The sequence below is a fragment of the Microcaecilia unicolor genome, chromosome 1 (genome assembly GCF_901765095.1).
Source record: "Microcaecilia unicolor chromosome 1, aMicUni1.1, whole genome shotgun sequence".
Taxonomy (NCBI): domain Eukaryota; kingdom Metazoa; phylum Chordata; class Amphibia; order Gymnophiona; family Siphonopidae; genus Microcaecilia; species Microcaecilia unicolor.
Window position 1 is genome coordinate 55,798,717 of NC_044031.1, and position 17,355 is coordinate 55,816,071.

General features: G+C 41.9%; 1 protein-coding gene across 1 annotated transcript in view; it reads right to left on the minus strand.

The window, feature by feature from the left end:
• LOC115466276 (meiosis-specific coiled-coil domain-containing protein MEIOC-like) overlaps positions 1–17,355 on the minus strand; it is a 65,013-nt gene that overhangs the window by 25,193 nt on the left and 22,465 nt on the right. Inside the window, 2 exon segments of the mRNA XM_030197436.1 lie at positions 3,058–3,192; positions 15,305–17,048. Coding sequence (XP_030053296.1) covers positions 3,058–3,192; positions 15,305–17,048 — 1,879 coding nt within the window.

Consider the following 17,355-nt stretch of genomic DNA (forward strand, 5'->3'; position numbering starts at 1 on the left):
GAAGCAGCTGAATTGAAGTGGGGACTCCGAACGGGCCAATACAGTGAGCCGTTGACACAAGTGTTCACCTCCTACTAAGATAAGTGTTACAAATTATATCTGGTTAACATCCACAACAAAAAAAGTATGTTTAATCATAAAACAGAAATCCAGAGAGGGAGGATGTAGGAGTGCGATGATGTCACAACGGGAATAATCACAGGCTATCATTGTGAGTAGGTCCAGCCGGTTTCCCTTATCACTGAGCACAATAGCAAATATAAAAAAAAGAAAGATGAACGCACAGTGGGCACTATTAGATTACTGAGAGAATATACAGGTTTTTCAAGCAATATTTAGTAGTATCAATAAAAACCGAATGCAGTATTGTACCCCAGCAGTGAATAACTATTAAATTTTAACTGCCAAACTCTCAACCATTCTTCTAAACTTTGGAGATCCCTTCTCGTGGTTTCTACTCCCTACAGGGTATCCATTCTGTTGGCTATCTTCGTGTCATCCACAAAAAGTAAAACTTTTCCTTCTAACCCTTCAGCAATGTCTCACACAAATATATTAAACAGAATCGGCCCCAACATAGACACTTGAGGCACTCCACTACTCAGCTTCCTTTCCTCTGAGTGGATTCCATTTACCACCACCTTCTGCCACCTGTCGGTCAACCAGTTTCCAATCTAGTTCACCACTTTGGGTCCTAAGTTCAGCCCTCTCAGCTTATTTACAAGTCTTCTGTGAGGGACCATATCAAAGTTGCTGAAATCCAAGTAGATTACATCTATCACATGTCTTTCATCCAGTTCTTTGGTCACTCAGTCAAGGAAGTCAATCAGATGTGTTTGGCAGGATTTTCCTTTGGTAAACCGTGTTGCCTCGGATCTTGTAACCCGTTGGCTTCTAGAAAGTCCACTAAGTTGTTGGTGAGGCCCCACGTGGAGTATTGTGTTCAAGTTTGGAAGCCTTATCTTGCTAAAGATGTAAAAAGACTGGAAGCGGTGCAAAGAAAAGCTACAAAAATGGTATGGGACTTGCACTGCAAACCGTACAAGGAGAGACTTGCTGACCTGAACATTGTGATAAATAAGAGGCTGTCCTAGCCGGGGCAGGCCACTAGATGGCGCTGTTCCCCTAAATTCCCCTAAAAATGTTCAGGATGTCCGGGGTAGGCCACTAGAGGGCGCTAGGAGAATAGATGGAGGTCGCTAGGACTGGGGAGAGCCCTGGGAGGTCCACAGGTGTAGGAGGTTATGGGCTGGGTCCTGTGTAGCTATTAACCACTTTATACCCCACCTGAGTTGTGAAAAGGAAGAGACCTGGTAGCTGAAGCAAGAGGATCCCCCCTGGAAAGAACTGGCTAAACCCTATGGACTTGTGGTGGACTGTGTGCTCAAGGAAGAAAAACAGGCTGGGGTAAGAAGTCCCTAAAGCATTAGTGTTGGACTGTGTAGCCTCAGTACTTAGAGGAACTGTGTGTTCAAAGAAAGGACTGTGAGTCTAAAGAAAGAGAGAACTGGGTGTCCAAGGAAGGAAGGACTGGGTGTCCAAAGAAGAAGTAGGGCTGTGTCCCCCAGTACTGAGAAGCAGGCTGCAAAGCCTGGGGTTAGAAGTCCCCAAAGTATTGAGGTTAATGCTGAGCCCAGGAATCTGTGTGGGGAGGCTCAGTGTGAAGATATGTAAATGTATAAAGTATTTAAGCTAGAAGAACTGTGCCCAGGGGCTGGAATAAAGAATTGCCTGAATATGCTGTTGGTAAGACCTGTTTAATTTTGCCTCTGGAGAACCAGGACACCCTGAGCATGAAAGGATAACATGCTAATCTGCACACAATTTGCATACTGAGAACCAGCTCACCCTGAGTGAGAAAGGGGCCCAGGAGCTTGAGGTTGGATTGCTCAGGATGCTGGGAAGAGACGGTTTGGAGTCCTTTTCAGAGGCCACTTCAGGCACAGGCAAGTCACTTAACCCTCCATTGCCCCAGGTACAAAAAAGTACCTGTATACAATATGTAAGCCACATTGAGCCTGCCATGAGTGGGAAAGCGTGGGGTACAAATGTAACAAAATAAAAAACCACAACAAAGAAAATGTTCCACTCAATGTGAAAACTCAAACTCGTGAAACAATTCTTCCCAAGGGAAACATTTCGCAACCTAATACAATCAATGGTAATAATGGACATAACACAACCCTTCCGTGGCACGATTCCCTTATGTGACTACACCACATGAACTTTATCTTACTACAACTTCACTATGTATTTGTTTACACCGGAGTCTGCAAATTCCTCTCCAGTACTATGAGCATACAAATAGGTTGGAAAATGTGGGATACAAATGTAACAAATAATAATAATAATTAATACATAAATAAATATATAAATAACAATTTGGTAAATCAGAAAGAACATGATGGTTGAACAATAAGGAACAAATGTCATGTCATTTCAACTGAGACTATGTCCACAAACTGCTCACCCAATATATGTAACTACTCATGGAGAGAAATTTGCACTATTACTTCAAAAATAATATGAACCAACTCAATACAAAAAAAAGTTATATCAATAAAATAATAGCGAAGTGACAGAACCCTCAGAAAATGAACCAAAGTAGTCAGTTCAATGAGATTTAATAGTGAAAGCACCAGTATTTCAGCATTTCATTTATACTCTCACCATCATAGGTCTTCTAGATTGTATGGGAACTATAATATCCACTAGTGACCCAAAAGCAAATGTCCATATGTTAAAAATGAATTGCCAAATTCTCTCCTCAAGATTTGTAAATGTTCACTGTATCTTGGAGGCAGTCAAAAACATATGCACTTAAAGATTCAAATTAAATAATACATAAAGATAGCCAAACTTAGTTGAATGTGTCCAATATTCATCAACAATTGTGTTGCTCAATGCTGCATGGGGGCAATTTTTCTGCTGAACAAGGCACAAAATACAACTGAAAGACTGCTGTGGACATCTTTTTCATGTTGTCTGCTCAAATGTTGCAACTCAATAGCTTCTAATCAAAATGATGGATTTTATTTTTCATTGAAATACACTTACTCTGGCCTGCTCTCGTAATTCATCCACAATCAAGCGATCTACTCGTGAAGGATTAAGAGGAAGTCTTGAAACGTGCGTATTGTTTGAGCTAGATACTCGCCTTCCAGGAAAGTTTCTTGCAAGATCAGCTTCTGTCTAAGGAAAAAATCATCACAGGGTTAAGAATTTTGCAGTAAAATGTACACGCTGTAAGGACCTACCACAGATTGTTGCTAAATAGAATAAAATGTTAAGACATTAACATTTATTTGGTTCAACTCACACCTTTTTCAGTAGTAGTGTGAGTTACATTCAAGGTACAGGAGGTAGTTCCCTTTCCCTTGAGGGTTTACAATCATTATTTTGTACCTAAGGCAATGGTTAAGTGAATTGCCCAAGATCACAAGGAGCAGTAGTGGGACTTGAACTGGGCTTCCCTGGTTGTCAGCTAGATGTTCTAACCACTAGGCTACACCTCCACTCCATTATATTAGAAAGTGTAACAGGTTTCACAAAGTGAATCCTTCCGAACAGTTTGAATGTATTCTCAAATGACAAGCAACGAAACACACAAATAGCTCATATGACTTTCACTGAGTGTAGTTGAGTGTAGTTTAATAATTTGATACACTACCACTTCACAATATATTTTGAAGCAGTTTATAATACTGCAAATTTATAAGATAAAATGCCATAAAAATAGTTTACAAAAACATAAATCCCAGAAAAGAATAAATCAAGAAAAGAATAAAATAAGGAAAACGGAATGAAAATTAGCAGATGCAAGAAGAGAAACAGCAGATCATGTAGCAGACTATCCACTGAAGTCACGACAAAAACTCAAAGAACATAAGCACTCAGCCTACAGTTACTCGTACAGGGTGGATATGTTCCTAAAGCCTGGAGCTCACTAACTGTATGTGCAAGTGACAGCCACCAAAAATATGAGCTTCCAAGTCAGATATGCTTTTGCTCACAAGAGTCTAGTGGCTCAAAGGGAGTTTCTAACAGTACATAGGATATTCAAGGGAGTGAACGGGAGAGTAGATGGCATGGATGAGCAGACTGGATAGGACATATGGTCTTATCTCCAGAACATGAGCTCCCCATCCCAGTTTGGACAAATCCATTGTTTGGACAATAGAGTTTGAAAAATTTGGAAGGAGAAGCCCCTGCACAGATTGCCTGGTCAGAGTGTCCTTGAGCTTCTGGCTGAGTTAGATGGTATTTTGCAAATTCTGAGTAGCATGAATCTACTGAGAGAACAGGGTCCATTGGGCTTACCGGTATATTACACTGAGATGCTCCAGGGCATTATATTTATTTATTTATTTATTGCAGGCTCAATGTGGCTTACAGAGTATTGTTATGACATAGTCAATTCCAGGATATCAGATACAATTGGTAATGTACAAAGATTAAGCAGGGGAAGAGAGAAGGAAGGTGTTAGGCAGGATAGTGTAGAAGGTGGGCTTTAATAGCTGGATGGGTTGGTGAGGCTATGGGTTATCTTTGTAGCCCTTGTTGAAGAGGTGTGTCTTCAGAGATTTGCAAAAGTTAGTTATTTCGTCGATAGTTTTCAGGGCTGTAGGTAGTGCATTCTACAACTGCGTGCTCATGTAAGAGAAGGTGGTGCCGTGTACCAGCTTGTATTTTAGTCCTTTACAGCTGGGGAAGTGCAGATTGAGAAATTTGCGGGCTGATCTTATGGCGTTTCTGGAAGGTAGGTCCACAAGGTTTAGCATATAGATTGGTTGTAAGACCCAATAATCTCATACTCTATGCTCTTATTTCATCCACAGCAAATACCAAATAGTCTTTATTTGCCATGGAAAAAAATGTAAGACAAAGAAAATATCAGCATAAAGAATGTTTAGATTGTGATGAGTCTAAGCCAAAAGACAGGGCTTAATTTAGTGTCCAATGTTCCCGTAATAAGCCATATGGGAACAGATTGATGGGAACATTGGACACTAAAGGGTTAATGCTGGTTTCTTCCTTTTTAGAAATCTGAGATACTTCCTGCAGCTTGATTGTATCTGAGTGTGGGTATAAGCGTCTTTCAACTCCACAGTGCACAGCTAGTCTCCTCTGGGATCATGGTATCCAGGAAAATCATCTTGAACTTTGCTTTTATGAGGAAATTGCACTTTTCCCCTTAGTCTTTAAGGAGGAGGAGACTTGCTTTAAAAGTAAAATCCTGATGCTGTGAGTTTCATCATAATAATCTTGGTGGGTCATCTGGCATTTTTCCAACAGACGTAGATACAGACTATTTCATATTATTCTGAGAACCCTAGTGTTTGAGGTTATATTGGGCCAACAGTTTACAAATTCCCCTACAGCAGGGGTGGGCAACCTGCAGTCCACCATTGAATTTCTGCGGCTTACAAGACCATAGGAAGTATACACTGAAAACGTCATTAACCAGAGTTTTGGCGATTTTAAATACTGTATTTCACAAATAGTTTCAGAATAGCCCTCTATCAGTTTATTTTCATAGTTTTTCGTTAAATTTTTACTACTTGCAGGTAGTTTATGGAGCTCTGTACATTTCTGGTTCTAACATTACAAAATGATGCAGCCCACCAAGGATAGTACCGATATTCATGTGGCCCTCTGTGCATAAAGGTTGACCACCCCTGCCCTACAGGAAACTTCTCTGGAATGCGCACTGGAATGCTGACTGACTGGATTCAGGCAGACACAACCACATCCCAAGATTTTGTTGGAAAGCTGGATGTGTTTTGTGATTTCTATGTTATCTGAGGTGACAGCAAGATTCCTATTCCTGGTGGGATTGAGGGAGAGTGGAAGATAATGTTTCTTTGGAGAAAGGTTTCCCTGGTACCCCATTTGGGTACCTCCTGGAATAAGAGAAGGGACAAGTCAGATGTGGATGCAGAGAGGGTCTGTAGCACTGGTCCATGATTTGATCATCTCTTTAGAGAAACGGTCAAGGAACCAGTGTATCTCCCTTTCAGGGCACATTAGTGAGCTCTATCAACACATCTCAGGTTTGATGCTCGCAGCCATGATGCTTGTAGCCGTGAGAGTCTGCAGGCAATAACCACGGCAGAAACTCTCAATATCTTATTGACAGCATTATAGATCAACCTAACCATGCATTCTCGATAGTCTATTAACTGGTTTACTAGTGTCCTATGCCATCACTTTTATCTTGAGGGAGAAACTGAAACGCCACCTTCCACTTTGTCCAGAAAGTTTGATTCATACAGGCTCATGAAAAGCTGGTAAGAAGCTATACAAGACATAAGCATAGCACTCTGAAAAAGCTTCCTCCTAAGGTGGTCCAAAGTATAAGCAACCCTCCCATAGGGCACCAAAGAGTGTATCCTCATCCATTTGGCCTTGAGAGTGACTACTGGTGTAAGTAGCTGCTGTTTTGTTTTTTTTAATCTGAGCACCTTCTGGACTTAGTGTCTAGGGTCTGCCTTTTTGCTGACATGATGCATAGAGAAAGTGGGGGTCCTTTCACATTCTTCTCTGTGCTTTCTAAGCATTGTGCCTTCTTTGGGGATGGGCAGGGTTAAGAGATTGCACAGCCTTTGTACCCTGGGCTCTACCTCCTTCTCCAACTTAAAATGCAATCACCTATGCCAATCTCCTGACAAATCAGTGAAGGTTAGGTTGCTAGTAAAGTATCTCCTGAACCTTCCTCTTCAACTCCTTATCAACGACGGTCAATGCCAATGCCACTTAGGATACAGAAAGTGAGGAGACATAGTCCTGGGTCACTTGACTTGTTTGGTAACTAGACACTGCAACCTTGAAGAAGGTTGCGATCCCCCCAATCTGCTCACTGACAGGGAAGCTTGGCAGGTGTTTATGTTTATTTGTTATAATCGCATAAATCAAAGCAATGAATAATTTTTAAAACTTTAAAGGAACTACAAATAAAATAAAGGAAAGCAAATAGACATTCATAAAAGAGCACAATCATGCAACCTTTTCACTGGACTGTGGAGAACTTCCTTCCGTATACACAGGGCTGCTGGCCATTCAGAAAACATATGCTGCGGGTCACTGGAAGGTCTGAGAGAACTAGTGGGTTTTAAACCCTCCTTTAAACTTGCTGTAACAGAGGCCTCTATACGCAAAGAGAGAGGAAAATTGCTCCATAGAAATGGAGCTAGAAAATAGAAGACATTCTTTCTGGTGGATTTCCAATATGCCTTAGCCAGATTAGGAAGAAAGAAGTGGAATGGCAGATTGTTCCACAACATTGAGCACCAATTAGGACCATGGCCAATGCCTTTTCTACCTTCACTGGATACTCGGCACCAAAGTCACTCGATAGAATAAACAAAATCAGTCTAATTTCTAACTATAGCCGAGAAACATAAGTAAAGCAATATAAGGCTGAAACCTACCACTCTCCAGGAGATTGCTGCATGTAACCACACACCGGTATCGCTGGAAAAAACCCGACAGAGCAACCAGCGTTACTTATACCTGTGCAGAGTTCAAAGGTCAGTTGGTTGCCAACAAAAATTAATAAATAATTCACAACCCAAGGGATTAAATCAGAATCATACACTGCCAATAAGGCAAGCAAGAATACAAAAGTACTGAACTGCAAAACTTTGTTTTAATAATATAAAAGCAGTACTATGAATAAGAATATACACAACAGTTACTGTCAGAGAATTAGTACCGCCAAAAAGAATATCATAAAATGCTCCTAAAAATGCCTATAAGAAACAAATCACATAACATGTGAGTGTAGGAGTGGCCTAGTGGTTAGGGTGGTGGACTTTGGTCCTGGGGAACTGAGGAACTGAGTTCGATTCCCGGCATAGGCAGCTCCTTGTGAGTCACTTAACCCTCCATTGTCCCCATGTAAGCCGCATTGAGCCTGCCATGAGTGGGAAAGCGTGGGGTACAAATGTAACAAAAAACAAAACAAAACATGGGATTCCTAGGAGAAGAAGATAATTAATAATGACTAATAACAACCGAAAAAACAAGAAATAAATAAATAACGTCACCAAAAGCTACAATGAATATGCAGTAGCTCATGTCATAAGTACAAATAGATGCAAAAAATGGCAGAAAAGACAAGCACTAACTCTAGGAGGCATAAAAATAAAAGGCACAACACAAAAATCCAGGTAACACTGATGCTAGATGAAACAAGTAAAATACCAGAAAAGATCACAAAAGCTGGTACTTTGCAAAAGTAACATGAAATGATGCAGAAAAGATCGCAAAAGCTGGTGTCTAACAGACCATAAGAGAGTGACATAAGAAAATGACACACTACAACTAATCAATAATGCTGGAAGACATAAAGACACAAATCACTAACCTAAAAACCGTCCAGCTCAAATAAAAAGTCAACCGATAGAAAAAAGTAAAACTAAAGAGCATTAAAGCCAAAAGCAGAAAAAAAACGCTAAGATAACTATGAACACAATCAGTCTAATTACTAACTATAGCCGAGATACATAAGTGAAGCAATGTAAGCACAAATTAACTGACATTAAACCTTTCCCGCTAAAGTAAAAAATGACTAATGGTGTTTAAAAAACCAAAACAAAACCTTAAATAGCTAATGAAGAGATTGAATGAAATGTCAGATTAAAAAAAACAAATATAAACAAGAAATGCTGATACTGGTCCTTAATAGACCATGTAAAAGTAACATGAACGATCACTGACACATACCAAAAATCAGTAGCTCTTAGGGTTATGAAAACTGAAAAAAAATGGAAAAAACAAGTATTAAAAACTGGGGAAAAAGAGTCTAGAATAAACCATAAGAAAGTGAACATATAATGTCCCATTTATACTTAACACGCATCAAAGAAAAACAGATAAGTCTGTTTCCATATTTAAACCATCAGGATGTAGAGTTTTAAATTTTAAAAAAATTGCTGTTCTTTACGTATAAGTTGTTTATCAATAGGTCCACCTCTCCATGTTGTCTTAAATACAAAAAGAAAAGAAACAAAGAGCTTCTCCATGTGCTTTTGACAGCCTCAAAGAGCTCTAGATGTCATCTTTTCACAAGTGGCAGAGCTTGAGATATTTTGTATAGTTCCAAGGCACGACAAGCACAAGTCATGTGTATAGGTTCCAAGAGTCAGTCCATATTTCTTGAAGATGCTAGTCAGTTTTCTGCTTCTGAACTATCATAAGACAGACAGCTCAGAAAGCACTTGCGGCTGTCTCTCAATGTGGAGGCAAGCCTCCGCCAAATACAGGGAGGGAAAGAACTTGCCCGGGCGCACTGAGTCAATAACTGAACACAGCGTCTCCATCCAGAGTCCAGGGTAACTAATCTGCATGTGAGCGAGAGATCCACTGCAGGTAAGTGACTTGTCCAAACCAAACAAAGTTGAACTGGGGTTCAACCTGAGTTATCTTAGGGTCAGTCCCTGTACGGACCAATAGTCTACTCTTCCATACCCTTGGGCATCTCTAACCATGATGGTCCCTCAAGGTTCTGAATAAGCTCTAAGAAGTAGGAAGCAGCATCACCGCCCTGAATTGGAACTCCCCGCCTACCATGTTTGATTGAGTGTTCAACGCTCCCAGACTGTTGGGCTACTGCCAATTGTGACCACTGCAAGGTCTCAGCCCAGAAGTTCCAGGTGGCCCCCCTTCCGACTACTAAACTGACCCAAGCCTATATAGTGTCCAAGGCCAGATGGGATCACATGCAGCCAGGAAGGCAAAGACTACTACTACTACTACTATTTAGCATTTCTATAGCGCTACAAGGCATACGCAGCGCTGCACAAACATAGAAGAAAGACAGTCCCTGCTCAAAGAGCTTACAATCTAATAGACAAAAAATAAATAAAGTAAGCAAATCAAATCAATTAATGTGAACGGGAAGGAAGAGAGGAGGGTAGGTGGAGGCGAGTGGTTACAAGTGGTTACGAGTCAAAAGCAATGTTAAAGAGGTGGGCTTTCAGTCTAGATTTAAAGGTGGCCAAGGATGGGGCAAGACGTAGGGGCTCAGGAAGTTTATTCCAGGCATAGGGTGCAGTGAGACAGAAGGCGCGAAGTCTGGAGTTGGCAGTAGTGGAGAAGAGAACAGATAAGAAGGATTTATCCATGGAGCGGAGTGCACGGGAAGGGGTGTAGGGAAGGACGAGTGTGGAGAGATACTGGGGAGCAGCAGAGTGAATACATTTATAGGTTAGTAGAAGAAGTTTGAACAGGATGCGAAAACGGATAGGGAGCCAGTGAAGGGTCTTGAGGAGAGGGGTAGTATGAGTAAAGCCACCCTGGCGGAAGATGAGACGGGCAGCAGAGTTTTGAACCGACTGGAGAGGGAAGAGGTGACTAAGTGGGAGGCCAGCAAGAAGCAGATTGCAGTAGTCTAAACGAGAGGTGACAAGGGTGTGGATGAGGGTTTTGGTAGAGTGCTCGGAAAGAAAGGGGCGGATTTTACGGATGTTGTAAAGAAAGAAACGACAGGTCTTGGCGGTCTGCTGGATATGAGCAGAGAAGGAGAGAGAAGAGTCAAAGATGACCCCAAGGTTTCGAGCTGAGGAGACAGGGAGAATGAGAGAGCCATCAACAGAAATAGAAAACAGGGGGAGCGGGGAGGTGGGTTTGGGGGGGAAAATGAGAAGCTCGGTTTTGGTCATATTTAATTTCAGGTGGCGTTGAGACATCCAGGCAGCAATGTCAGATAAGCACGCTGAAACTTTGGTTTGGATGCAAGGTGAGATATCAGGGGTAGAAAGGTAGATTTGGGAGTCATCAGCATAGAGATGGTAGGAAAAGCCATGGGATGAGATTAATGAACCAAGGGAAGAAGTGTAGATAGAAAAGAGGAGGGGACCAAGAACAGAACCCTGAGGTACGCCGACAGGCAGAGGGATAGAAGTAGAAGAGGATCCACCAGAGTGAACACTAAAGGTGCGGAGGGAGAGGTAGGAAGAGAACCAGGAAAGGACAGAGCCCTGGAATCCAAGTGAGGACAGGGTATCGAGAAGTATGCTGTGATCGACAGTGTCAAAAGCAGCGGAAAGATCAAGAAGAATGAGGATGGAATATTGACCTCTGGATTTAGCCAGTAATAGGTCATTGGAGACTTTAGTAAGCGCAGTTTCGGTTGAGTGGAGAGGGCGAAAACCAGATTGTAGTGGGTCAAGAATAGCATGTGAGGAGAGAAAATCAAGGCAGCGGCGGTGAACAGCACGCTCAAGTAATTTGGAGAGAAAAGGAAGGAGGGAGATGGGTCGGTAATTAGAGGGACAAGTAGGGTCAAGTGAAGGCTTCTTAAGGAGAGGTGTGACCACAGCATGTTTAAAGGCAGCAGGGACAGTCGCAGTGGAAAGTGAGAGGTTGAGAATGTGACAGATAAAAGGAATAAGAGTAGGAGAGATGGCATTAAGAAGGTGGGTGGGAATGGGATCAGAGGAACAGGTGGTACATTTGAGGAAGAAAGGAGAAGTGTAGTTTCCTCAATAGTAACTTCAGGAAAGGAGGAAAGGGAATGAGGGGAAGGAGAGAGAAGGGAACGGACTAGTGGAGGGAGAGCTGGTGAGGTAGAGAAAGCAAGGTTTATCTTTTGAACCTTGCATCTGGCCTGAACCAAGACCCCTGGGGTTCATATCTTCTTTTTCCCCCTAAATTATTCTTCCTGAGTCTGTGGGCCCTTGGTAGCCCTCCTATCAAGTCAGACTTGAGCCCCCACTGCTATCCAGAAAGACTCGACTCGAGGATCCTCACTGGGACCTGCAATATTCAGTTGCTGAGACAGGGGGTGAACTCCTACAGATGACATGCCAATTTATCATTGCATCAGGTCTGATGCTGCACCTACCTTGCAACCTATGCACAGTGCAAGCTACTGTAGCTTTGAACTGCATATTCAGGGACCTAACACGGCACTAGAACCAGCCCAATGGCCCCTGAAGTCACCCTTCTTCACTGGCAAAGTCTGTGGTGGCTCTTCCCACCAAGCATATCTCTCTGATGAGAGGCTCACAGGCAAAGGCCAATCCAAAATAGTGCTGAACAGAGTGCGGGAGAGGAACACCTCTCGCTACCGACAGGGCCTCTCCTCTGATCCTCAATGATGCACACAGATCTGCTTCTTCTCCCAGTGACCTGTCTGGCGTATTCAGGTAAGTTGCAACCACTAACTTACTTGCATCAAAAGGAGGAGGCCAGCTGTCCACCCGCAACAGTGGCTACATCTGACAGCCGCATAGCCGAGATGGCACCTATCTGCATTTGCAAAGGAAGGCTGGTTCTCCTCATGGGAAGAGGAGCTCACTCGACTCCCTGCTAATAGCTCCAAGCAAGGGTCTTCCCACCTTAGCAGTAGTGGATCCCTAATTACCTGCAGGAAAAGCAGACTCGGAACTGTGGAATGTAATCAAATTTTGGGAAATAAAATTCATTGTACTAAAAGAGATCAATAAAACTGGTCCTTTGCTACAGTTGCATAATATTTATTGTTGACAAAGAGGGAACACTGGGAGAGAAATCTCTCTTCTTCCAAGTCTCCCTGAAGTTTGACAATCCAAATACTTCCGTTTATACCCTCAACTACATATGACGTAAGTAATCCATATACACAAAATTCCACAGCATCAGCAAGACATCTTTTTATAATTCTGAACTTAATCTAAGCAAATATGCTAAAAGTCTAAAGGCATACTACAATGGAAAAAGTCTATTACATAGTATTTATCAACTATATTTAATAACAGGCTAACATTTATAGCTTGTTCTCTTTAGTTAAACACAGAGTATGATTTACATTTCCAAAAGAAGACATCTACCACAAATACTGGTCAGTTTCTGACCTTCTTTAACCTCTTCTATCTAAAGGCCTTTCTTTGTCAATATAGATAAAGAGGTCTGCAGTAAACAATAATTTATATTTGCACATTCTGGCCTTCTTTTCACAATATAAAGTGGAATCTGCTAAATTAGAATTTGTCATGTAACTCACTTAAGACAATTTCTTGCATTTTTAACAGATAAAATGTTAACTCTAACTTTTCCAGGTCCACAGAACATACTGGCTCCCCTTCTTCCTTTTTATTTATTTATATGAGAAGCCCTGATGACCAGCTGTGGGGTGAGAGAAAGAAACAATACTTATCCCTGGCTGGATATGGTCTCACAGGAGCCCTGCTGGCTCCTTAATTCCAAAGCTGAAGGCCTGGAGGCTAAGATCTGGGTCCCCCATAATACTGGCATCCTGGAACTGAGCCCCATAGGCCAGGCTGACCAGCACCTCACCAGTTCCAAGGTCTGCAGGTTGAGGAATGGGCCCCAAGAGGGAACACCCTCCTGCATCAACAGGGTGAAAGACCACAGACCAACCCCTGAGAGCTGTATGTAGAGAGAATGGGTCCCCCCGCACTCCTCCCCCCCCCCCCCCCCCCACACACACAAGCCCAATAACAGGTTGCAGCTTCTGTGGCTGCACAGAGTGTGAGAATGGTGACCAAGTGGCTGCCATTCCCACCAAGCCATCAAGATCACAGTTCCTGTAGCTGAGGTGCTATCCGCAATGGGGATCCCCCGATCCAGTCCCCTAAGCCCCCTCACGACCATTTCTGCAGTTGAAAATGGTCCAGCACAGTTGAGGCAGAGGGAACCAGGCAGTGCAGCATCAGCTAGTAGGCCTGCCTGCACACTTGGCCACTGAGCTGCCTACCTGTATAAAGGGGCCTGGGACTGAACGGGTCCCCTGCTGTTCTCCTGTTTGCTCCTCCGAGTCTGGGTAGTACATTTTCTTTTCTTTCTTTAAAATTAGCTTTCTTCCCCTGACAAACAAGGAAATAAAGCTGCTATAGACAGTCAGCTAAATTCCAGTTACCATGCAAATTAGCGTGCTCTATCAGCATACAAACTATGTAACGCTCATATGACAGCATGCCCTAATTCACATACTAACTGCATGCTGTGTTATGGGTCGGGTTATAGGTGGCGAATAGACATGAACTTCATATTGTAGTTGGCACAGGGTACTTTACCATGCTGTCACTTGTGCAGTTTGTGTAGATGCACTTACTGCCTTTTCAAGTAGGAGGTGGTTAGTGTAGTTATGCTAACTGCAAATACACAACACATGGAAAAGAACTTGCCTATGCGGTAACTGTATGGATACCTGATGGGAACACTCCCAACAGTTAGCATACAGCCTTTGCACTTAAAACATATTTTTTGTATTTAACACCTTTCGCCTTGACTACTGCAACCTACTCCTCACTGGCCTCCCACTTTGCCATCTATCCCCCCTTCAGTCCGTTCAGAACTCTGCTGCACGTCTTATCTTCCACCTGGACCGATATACTCATATCACCCCTCTCCTCAAATCACTTCACTGGCTTCCGATCAGGTACCGCATAGCTTCTCCTATTAACCTACAAATGCATTCGTTCTGCAGCCCCTCCCTACCCTCATCTCCCCTTACGTTCCCACCCGTAGCCTCCGCTCTCAAGACAAATCCCTCCTTTCAGTACCCTTCTCCACCACCGCCAACTCCAGGCTCCGCCCTTTCTGCCTCGCCTCACCCCATGCCTGGAATAATCTCCCTGAGCCCATACGCCAGGTCCCCTCACTGCCCATCTTCAAAGCCTTGCTCAAAGCCCACCTCTTCATTGTCGCCTTCGGCACCTAACCACCATACCTCTATTCAGGAAATCTAGACTGCCCCAACTTGACATTTCGCCCATTAGATTGTAAGCTCCTTGAAGCAGGGACCGTCCTTTTTGTTAAACTGTACAGCGCTGCATAACCCTAGTAGTGCTCTAGAAATGTTAAGTAGTAGTAGTAGGAAAGTGCAAAACATTTCTGCACTTTAGTAAACATTCCCCTAAATTTCCCCTTTGAACATCAAAATGTTTACAGTTTTCCTCAAATAGCATTAAAATGAAGTTAATGCTCATCTGAAATATGCTTTAGCTACAAACTTAGCACTAGATTTACCAACCTATGTTAACCTGCCAAGTAAAAATAATGACGTTTGAATTAAATAACACATGTTAAATCACAAACACATGTTAATGCATCAACATACATTAATAAATCTAGTCCTTATATTGTAAACCCTTTGAGAAAAGGAAATGCCTGATGTACCTGAAATATCAAGTGTTTTGAGTTCAGGTTGGGTAAAGGCAAATAATCAAGTCCACATAATTCACAAAATACTTACTGCATTAAAAAAATTGAAATACATCAATGAAACAATGTGGTTGGACAATTTATTACAAGGTGTCAGGAAAATCCCAATGAGCTAAAAAGAAAAAAAAATTACCTTCTTTCTTTCTTTCTCCAGTGCTCTCCACTGTTCACAACATTCTTCTAGCCGGGTGTAAAGTTCATTAGCTGGTCCACTGCGATTTCTTAAAGGCTTATACTTGTTAAAAGGTGTTGGAAAGGCAAGGTATGGAGTGGTTATTTCTCCACAAAAAATATCATTAACAAAGGGATTCAACTGGTTAAAGTCACTGTGAAAAAGGTCAACAATCTCTGAAAAGGGAAATGATGATGGAGGAAAACCAAAATTAGCTGCTGAAGGAAATGCATGTGGATTAAATGGAGAAAAATTGGGATTCTGCTTAAAATCTGATATTAACGGGAAAGAATGAAGAAAAGAAGGATTGATAAAATCAGACACGTTGCCTCCATTCCTCTCTTGCTTCTTTTGGAAAACACTGAACTGATGGTGATTCTGACCTAAACCTGGCTGGGGAATCCAGGTCTTTCTGCTTCTTCTGTCATCTTTATTACTGTTACTATCCTGGATCTGTTTTCTATGAAATCTGTGGTCGTTATTCACAGATGGCTGCTGAGATGGCCAATGAGATGACATTTTTATGTCCTGCTCTTTATTAGCCAAAGTATCAAAGTGGGAATGTCCAACCGATTTACTCCATTTTTGGTTGTGATTGACTGTGTTACAAAACCCCAAACTACTAGGGATAGTGGTTGGAATTTGTGATCTTCCATCTTTCTCTGACGCAGGCACCGGCGATACCTGTGAGAAATACAAAGGCTGAGCTACTGAATTATGTGGGGGAGAGCCGCTTGGCATGGTTGAAACTCCTGAAGATAGCTGAGGGCTTGTTCCCGCTTGTTTCTGATTCTCAAACGTGGAATTCGATGTAGAAGCTGCACTTAAGGCTTTTCCATCCAACCAAATGTGCCCATTGTAAGAAGAACCATGATTTTCATTTTGTGGCACGTTATTTAAAGATGACTCATATTCAGGGGACTGTTGCAAATCATCTTTAAGACTCAGATGAGTTTTATTTTCAGACTTTACAAAGTTACCTCTAAAGGGAAAGCTACTGTGATTGTTCTTGGAGCAGTCTGTATGATATTTTCCATTCATCACTCCAGAGTAATTGCTGTCTTTAGGTAACTGCTCATTAAAGTGGTAGGATGATGGATAGTTGGACATTTGAGATATATTAGTACCATAATCTTCATATTTCATAGAAACTCGCCGGTTTTCATGGAATGTTCTGCTCCAAGTATTATCAAAAGGAGCACTGGAGATATTATCAGAGTACTTCATTTGATCTTTTGAGCCATTTTTCATAAACTTGTTTCTTACTCTATCAGTTTTCCAGTGCTCTTTATGAATATTTGTACTATCCCTAATTCTGTTTTGAGGAGAGTAAATGCTGAAATCAGGATTATTTTTTTCAAAATCACTATTTAAGTTTACTTTGTTGTAATCTTCAGGACCGAATCCTCCATTTTGCACTACAAACTCATTTTGCTGGACGGTGGCATTCGTTTTAAATGTAGGATTTTGTGGGTGAAGGACACTGCCAGGAGGAGAAAGCCAGGACTCCACAAGACTGAGGTCTTCAAATCCTCCCTGCAGACTTTCTATCCCAGGTGAATTTTGCGTATGTTCTTGATGATAACCGATTGTGCCGAATAAATTTGTGAAATTAATGTTCTCTACGGTGTTTTTAGGACAATGCCCTGAGCAATCTCCACCATCTCCTACCCATACTGGTGGAAACAACTTGGACAATGAATTCCTGCAAAAAATGAAGTTTATAAGAATAAATATAGAGTTACATTTTACACATGTACAGAGATACATATCAAGAGAGAGGCAAGGTGAAAGGACCTAGAAAGGATTACTCAGATTACTTTAACATATTGAAGACAATTTTCAAAGCCATTTAGAAGATGAACAGCAATTACCACAGTAAACCGGTTATCTAAATTTGGTTAAAAGTATGTGCGATCTTTCACACTAAGCAGACTTTTTGCCAGACTGTGAGGAACAAGTCATGGAGCTCTGTTTAGGCTCAGGAGGAAAACATATAGAGTTCTGAATCT